The sequence below is a fragment of the Solanum tuberosum genome, unplaced genomic scaffold (genome assembly GCF_000226075.1).
Source record: "Solanum tuberosum cultivar DM 1-3 516 R44 unplaced genomic scaffold, SolTub_3.0 scf00140, whole genome shotgun sequence".
In the NCBI taxonomy this organism is placed as follows: Eukaryota; Viridiplantae; Streptophyta; class Magnoliopsida; order Solanales; family Solanaceae; genus Solanum; species Solanum tuberosum.
This window is the reverse complement of record NW_006239064.1, coordinates 276,817-285,098: the sequence shown is the minus strand read 5'-3', so window position 1 is coordinate 285,098 and position 8,282 is coordinate 276,817. Positions and strand designations below refer to the sequence as shown.

The 8,282-nt window shown below is 32.7% G+C and overlaps 1 protein-coding gene across 1 annotated transcript; it reads left to right on the top strand.

Moving 5' to 3' along the window:
* Window positions 1-2,944: 2,944 nt before the first annotated feature.
* On the top strand, window positions 2,945-3,797 carry LOC102586290 (cysteine-rich repeat secretory protein 38-like). The gene has a single exon (XM_006351890.1). It carries the CDS (start codon window positions 2,945-2,947, stop codon window positions 3,677-3,679), a length of 735 nt encoding a protein of 244 aa, XP_006351952.1. The 3' UTR covers window positions 3,680-3,797.
* Window positions 3,798-8,282: the final 4,485 nt, after the last annotated feature.

Genomic DNA, 8,282 nt, shown 5'->3' with positions numbered 1-8,282 from the left:
TGTATTATCTGTTGCAATAGATGACCCATCCGTTGAAAATAATCAAACATATATGTTCATCTATTGCAATGGATGATTTATTTGTTGCAATAGATGAGTTGCAACAGATTATATCCTGCTAAACATTGTTTCAATAGTATAATTTAACTTTTTACAAATCTAAGAATAAAATAGAATTCATGATCAAATAACTGAACATCTATATAATATAAAATACTGTCATCGACAATTACAAAATATGATTAACTAATTATGATAAGTGTTCATGAATTACAATTCATATAAAATTCTTCAACTTACAAAATAGAATTCATGATAAAATAACTGGACACCTATTAAATATAAAATATTGTTATCAGCAATTACAAAATATCAGGTTCTTCACCTTACAAAATATGACTTCAGCAACCCATACCCTCTACAACTTCTGCTGCTCTTCTATAGCTCCTGAAGATGACTCAACAATGCAAGGAAGATGAGTAATTGCAATTTGTTGTCTCTTTCTCATATTTGATAATATCTTGGAAATTGATTTTCTTCTCCTCTTAATCTTCAATGGTGTAAATGGATCCGAAATTTTTTTGTTGATGAAATAACACCTCTCTTAGATATCAATTCCTTAACAGCACTAGTAAGAGCATCAAAAGACTTCTTCACCAGTAGCTATTAACTGAGCCTCTTTGTTTTTGCATTCTTCATATTTACATGCAGAACATGAGCTAGAAGGAGCAAAAGATGTGGTATGTCCACTGAAAGGGGTAAATCCACCATATATACCACCAAAATCATCAACATGCTCACCATCACTTTTAGCACCAACATCACCAATATCAACACCAACATTAACATCAACATCTATTGCAACATCATCAGCATCACCATAAACAATAGGTGCTTCCCTTTTGATCGTTGTTGCTCCAGCCAATTCTTTTTTATCAGATCCACTGTAGGGTCTGATTTTGTGTCAATAATTCCTAAAGTTAAAAATAATGACATTTGCAACTCTTATTTTTAACGTAATTTTTAAATAATATATATGTTACATTCCATGTCCCAATTTATGCGACATTGATAGATTTTTTTAGAGTCAGATAATTTGTTTTATGTATTTTAATTTTTTTAACATTGTTAACTATTGTGATTTATAATACTTTTTACGTCATTTTCAAACAATATATATTTTATCATCTAACCCATTTTATGTGGTACCAATAAAATTTCGAGAGTATATTAAATTTTTTTATATAACTTTTAAATATTTAAGTTGTTATATTAATTTTTTGTTTCAACTTACGTGGTATTATGAACCTTGAGAAGTTATCCAATTTTTTGTATGATTTAAAAATATTTCAAGTTAGTAGTACTTTTTACATAATTTTAAAAATAATATATTGTACTTTCTTTTGTTCCAATTTATGTGGCATATATAGAATTTTAAAACTAATCACTTTTCTATATGTCTTTTACATATATTAAGTTGTAAATTATTATAATTGTACCTTTTTAACGTAATTTTCAAATAATATATCTGTTACTTTTCATGTCCTTATTTATGCGGCATTGATATTTTTTAGAGTTGGTTGATTTTTTTTATATCTATTTTAATTTTTTTACAATTGTTAACTATTGTGATTTATAATATTTTTTTCGTCATTTTCAAACAGTATATATATATATTTATCATCTAACTCATTTTATGTGGTATCAATAAAATTTTGAGAGTCAATCAAAAGTTTTTATATAACTTTTTGATATTTAAGTTGTTAATTATTATGATTTATGGCATTATTTATGTAATTTTTTCTAAAAAAGATAATTTTTCAATATCCGATATTTTTTTCTCTAAACGCATTTTTTTTTTGTCTCTGATATATATATTATGTAGAAAAAATGTAGTAACAAATAATTGGTATTTTAAAGTGGGACCCACATTATTAACTATTAACACATAGAGGGAAAAGGCAGAAAAGAATGGCCCACCTGCTTGGAAAATTGGGCCAATTTTGCGGCTGAGAAAGAAAAATGATAGGACTTTTATGTCCTATATTAAGGAAGTGCAATTATAAAACAGCCAAGTACAACATATTTCAAGCATAATGTTTAAAAATACTAACAAAATGTCCCTGGCTAGGGAATCGCTGGCTGACCTACGTGGCGGTTTTTCATTGTTTTCGTCGGACCGAGGTACCATCACTTATTTAGAATGAATATTATTTATGTGGAACGCTTGACACTAATAATTAAGTTCAAAAATAGTTGAACGACTAAATATAAGATTGATTAGGTCAAGGCAAGATATATAAGAGAAATTAGTAACGTAAAATATACAAATTGTTTACGCAGTTGTAAAGGACAAAATCTAAAAAATACATATTAAAGTATGCACAAATCTTTTTTTTTTGATTGCTACTAATTGACAAATTCAAATGGTAAAACAATTTTTCTTGCCCAATTGTGCACAGTACTATTAAAAGAACAAGAATTAACGACAGACAATGTTTTTAGCTAAACATAAAAATCAAACAAATGATAAAATTTCCTAGCTAATTTCTAGCAAATAAAAAAACCCACTTTAATCCGTTGTATGGCTCACTCCCACGATTCTACATATCGGTCATAAAGAGAGAGCACAATATAATTAACTCTATAATGAAAATAATGATTATACTTTGTCGTAGAGCTTTGCGTATTAGGCTTTGCTTGCGATTCGACTGGAACTAATTAGGACTTACTGAAAAAGTCCACAAATCTTGTGATAATACTTGTGTATTTTTAATAAGAGAAGAAGAGTGAATCAAAGAAGAAATAGTCATTTTCCCACCCAAAACAAATACAAGAAAAAGTCAGCAATTATATGACTACGGACTATGGTCCAATTTTTTGTACTATATAAAGTGTTGCACCAAATAAATTTATACCATCTCATTTATTTTTTCATCAAAATATGTCTTCCTCAAAATTAATCTCTTGTCTATTTTTTCTTTCATCCATTGCAATTCTTGTACAAACAGTAATTTCCACAAATCCACTCTTCCATTTTTGCTCAAACTCTGAAAATTTCACAGCAAATAGTTACTATGCACAAAATTTAAAAAATCTCTTAGGTGATCTCTACTTGAAAACTCCTCCAACAGGATTCTCAACTTGCTCAATTGGGCAAAATCATGATCAAACAAATGGACTTTCTCTATGTCGCGGCGATATTTCAAGCAATAATTGCAAATCTTGTGTATTAGATGCAAGTGAAGAACTTGGAAAACGTTGTCCTTACGATAAAGAAGCCATCATATGGTATGATAATTGTCTCTTGAAATATTCCGATAAAGATTTCTTAGGAAAAATCGATAATATGAACAAGTTTTACATGTGGAATGTTCGCGTTGTGAAGAACCCTAAATATTTCAATGCAAAGACTAAGGAATTGTTGGGAAACTTGGCTGCAAACGCTTATAAAACGTCGAATTTATATGCAACTGGAGAAATGGAGATTGAAGAAAATAAGAAATTGTATGGATTGGTTCAATGTACAAGAGATCTTTCAAATGAGGATTGTAAGAAGTGTCTTGATGGTATTATTAATGAACTTCCAAGTTGTTGTGATGGGAAAGAAGGTGGAAGAGTTATTAGTGGGAGTTGTAACTTTATATATGAAATTTACCCTTTTATTAATACTCCTTAGATCTTACAAAGTATAATTTGGAGAGCTTGAAATAAAATCCCTATAATAATATAATGCAATATAGTTTTATTAATTTATACTTCTTGTTGTATTATTTTGTTCAAGTATGTAAGGTGAATAAAGATTAATATAATAGACACAAACATTTTCGTGTGTGTATATATATGTGTGTTTGATTCTTTTACCATATTATGGACAAGATTGATCAGACTACAACAAAAATAACGTTTAACGGCAATAAATATAAATATGAAGTCATGAGCACAGAGTGCTATAGTTTTTACCGTCATTAGTTAATTACCATGCTTTAGGGACATTTACAAAATAAAGAGTGCAATTGCTGCTAAAAATATATATTTAAGTTTTTTTTGTATATTGTTTTGACGCTTAAAAATGATTAATAAATATGTAATATCACAATAGTTATATCACTTAAGCATGATAAAACTAATGTGATTTGGTGTAACTATTGTTGTAACATCTCGCAAATTAAAATAACTAGGAAAGAGTTCAAAGTTGGGGAAAGAATCATTTTTAGAAAGTATATGAAAGTCTGGAAAATTGTGAAGTATGTTAATTGAGTTTTTGGTCAACTTCAAACGGCCATAACTCCTAGCTCAAGATGAGTTAGGTGTATTTCCATATATGGTTGGAAAGCTCTTGGAATAACCTTTTCAACGTTGCTGAGTTTGCGCGATTCCGAGTTCGTATGAGTGAGGTATTCCCTTCGGAAGTTGGGATGTTTGAATAAGAAAAGTCTAATCCGAATTTTGGAAGGGTAATTTAGTCTTTTCCTTACCTAATTATTCTAATTCGTTTTTAGGAGCTAATTGGGGTAAAATCAGATTTTAGTCTGTTTAGAAAAGTTGAAGTTTCATGCTAGGGCTTGGAGAAAAGAGAAAAGAGAACAAGGGAGAAGAGAAATCAAGATTCGTCAAGATCATCGAGTTTAGCTTGTGGATTTCGCAAGGGGTGATCCCTACAAGGTATGTGAGATCACATATTGTTGGGTAAGTTCACCCATGCACCAACCATGATTCAATTTAGCGAAATTAGGTCTTTGAAAGTTAAGAAATTGAGTTCTTGATGAACATTGTTAAAAGTTTCGTTTGAATTTCTTGTGGGTTGTGTTGTTGGGGTTTCTTGCGATTTGATTCATATTTCCGGGTGTAATTTTGGTTTCAATCTATCATATATTGAGGGTATAAACATAATGATAAAAATATGTATTTTTAGCCTCACATCAGTTCTTAGGTACATTTGTTGGGTATCTGTATCTACAAAGAATTTGGGAAAAAGAACCGAGTTTGGGCGAATTGGGTCTGGAAAACAAAGAAGGAAAATAGCTGGGAAATCTGGGTACTGGCTCTGCGTCGCGGACCTACTCCCCAAATTTGGTAGAAGTTATTTCGTGGAGCGGAGCTCCCCCAAAAGGGTCTCTGAATCTTCACCCTTGGGGCACTGTTACAGCCAGCACTCCCCAGACCAGTCTCTGAATTTTGAGGGCTGGGCGTGGAGCGGAGCTGTCACAGACCGTTCTTCCTCAAAAAGTATTTTCGCGACCAAAAATTTAAATATATCTCCGCGTCACGGACCTGCTTTCAGACAGCGATTTTTGATCTTTTCTTAGTTGATTCCAACACTCTTAGGTACATCTAAAACATCATGAAATCATCCATAAATATGAGGGCATGTCTCCTAAACATCATGAGATCTTTCCTAACACAAATCACCATCCTTGAATCCATAATTCAATTCGAGGAAACTTAAGAGTCAAGTATAGAAGTTAAGAAGCAAGTCAAGAGAAGTTTATAAAGTTTTCAAAAGTTTTTCACAAACGTTTTAACTTTGTTTAAAGACTTATGTTTCAAGTTAAGCAAAGAGTAAAGAGTTGAGTTCATTTCTCAAAATTCTATAAGGTAACTAAGTGTTCCCAAGAGTTTAAAATGTTTTCACATTTGAACAAGAAAGGGAAACACCGATTATCTCAAACCAAAGAAAGAAGTTTTGATTTTAAATCATATGAGCTAAGTATAATTTAGGAGTAGTATTGAGCACTGATACGGGGATGCGAGTTCATATTAACTCAAGTCTCCATAAACCATGTAGCTATCATGGGTAGTAAAGGATCATACTTTTTTAGATGACTCCTTAAGATGCTTTTAGCATAGACTAGTAGATCTACTTAGTTAAGCGTTCTATATGACAGCAAAGTATAGGACAATTCTGGTAGCGTGGACAAGATGATGTATCACCATATCAGTGCTTAATAATACTCCCAAAATATGATACTAGCTCTATGTTTAAAAACATAACTCTGTGGTTTGAGATAATTACTCAAAAACTAGCCCGAAGGCTCTCTTGGAAATCGGTGTTTCCTCTCTTGCTTAATTGTGAAAGCATATACTATTTACTGAAAACTAGCTCAAAGACTCTTTTGGAAATCGCAGTTTTCTTTCTTGTTTAAATGTGAAAACATTTACTCTTTTATTGAAAAACTATCTCAGAGGCTCTTTTGGAAATCAAAGTTTCCTTTCTTGCTTAAATGTGAAAACATTTTAAACTCTTTGGGAATACATAGTCTCCATATACTCTTTGAAGAAATGAACTTCAACCTTTACACTTTACTCAACTCAAAACTCAAGTCTTAAAACAAAGTTAAAACATTTGTAAAAGACTTTTGGAAGACAATATGAACTTCTCTTCACTTGACTCTTAACTTCTCTTGACTTGGCTCTTAACTTTCCTTGAATTGAATTATGGATTCAAGGATTGTGATTTGTGATAGGAAAGATCTCATGATGTTTAAGAGTGTTTTTAGATGGTTAAACATGAGAAAATATCAAGAAATCATTGTCTGGAAGCAAGTCCACGACGCGGAGATGTAATTAATTATTTGGTCACGAAATAACTTTTGAGGCAGAATGGTCCGTGACTGCTATGCGACGCGAGGAGAATTTTCCCATCCTGAGGAGCAGGTCCGCGACCCAGATTCTGCCGACTTTTTCCTTCTTCGTTTTCTGACCCCAATTCGCTTATACTCGGTTCTTTTTCTCAAATTTCCTTTAAATTCAGATACCCAGTGTATGTACACAAGTATCTAACTCAAAACAACTCTAACAATCGACCTTAAACTCTCAAGAACTCCTCAATCCCATCCCAAATTCAAGAACGAAAGCAATTCAAGAACACAACTCAAGAACATCAAAGTCTCAATCTTTTAGGACAAAAATCATACTGAAATAAACATGTTTGACGCGTGGGTGAACGAACCCAATGCTATGTCAACTCACATACCTTGTAGGGATCACCCCTTGACGAAATCCACAAGCGATTCTTCAAGATCTTGACGATTTTTGCTCCTTCTCCTCTTCTTTTTCTCTTCTCTAAAACCCTAACTCAATATGGTAAAAGCGTAAACTATCCTATCAGTTTAGACCCCAAATAATTACCAAAAAACGAAATTAAGTCATGGGATATGGAAAAGACCATAATGCACTTGAAAAACCCGGATTAGACATTCCTTAACTGAACAACCCAACTTCCAATAGGCATATCTCACTCATACAAACTCGGAATCGCGCAAACTTGGCGGCGTTGGAAAGATTATTCCAAGATCCTTCCTACGATATCTGGAACACACCTAACTCATCCTGAGCTAGGAGTTAGGGTTGTTTGAAGTTGACCAAAAACTCAACCTAACACACTTGACAAATTTTCCAGATTTTTATAGTCTTTTCAAAAAGGGAAAAAGGACAAATATACCCCCGAACTTTCGTAAATGGTATCTAAATACCTTCCGTTATACTTTTAGAACTCTGATGCCCCTACCGTCTAATTTTTGGAGCGTGTATACCCTTTGGACTAATGGAGGGACACGTATCACGATCTTGACAACCTATCCAAAATTTATTTAATTTTTATTTCCAAATAAAAAATTGACCCGGAGAATTAAAAACCCACCCAAATAATTTAAGACCCACTCCAAAATTATAACCAAGTTATCAAGAGACGGAGAACTAATCCTAAAGTAAACTTCAAAGTTTTCTAACCATGTTAACATTAAATTCCCTGGAAATGGAAATTCATGTAGGAAAGCTCAAGTAATTCTTGAATCGCCAATCAAACTAGGAACCTTCACTTTGACTTTGGTACAAATATCAGTACTAAGACTTTCATTGTTTTTTCCTGATATTGGCATGTCAACAACTGCAATTCTTGATTCTTGTTCAGTTTCTATTCAATTGACGCACCCGATGTTCTTGTCTTGAAAAATGCAGGAAGTGTTCCAGAAGGTCATTTCAGTACGTGATGTTTTTCCTAAGGCTGCTTAATGTATTGTTGATTTTCGATTTTCACAGATTTATTTTCTTGGCTTCCAGCCCTATAATCTTCATTTTTCAAAGTTTCAGTCATCTAAAATAGTTATTGAGTTTTTCGATTATAAATCCATTCGAAGGTCACTGGTTCGATTCGCCGGAGCTGTTGGAGCAGCTGTAAGGGAGAGATGGGTGAGTGGTGGTCAGGTTTCATGGTGGATGAAGGGTCGCTACCTCAGTGATTTCGCTGGAGCGTCGCTAGAGCAAGGGAGGTTGGGTTCGAT

Bases quoted from the DNA above. Each gene is read 5' to 3' on its own strand.
- LOC102586290 (XM_006351890.1), top strand. From the start codon at position 2,945: ATGTCTTCCTCAAAATTAATCTCTTGTCTATTTTTTCTTTCATCCATT.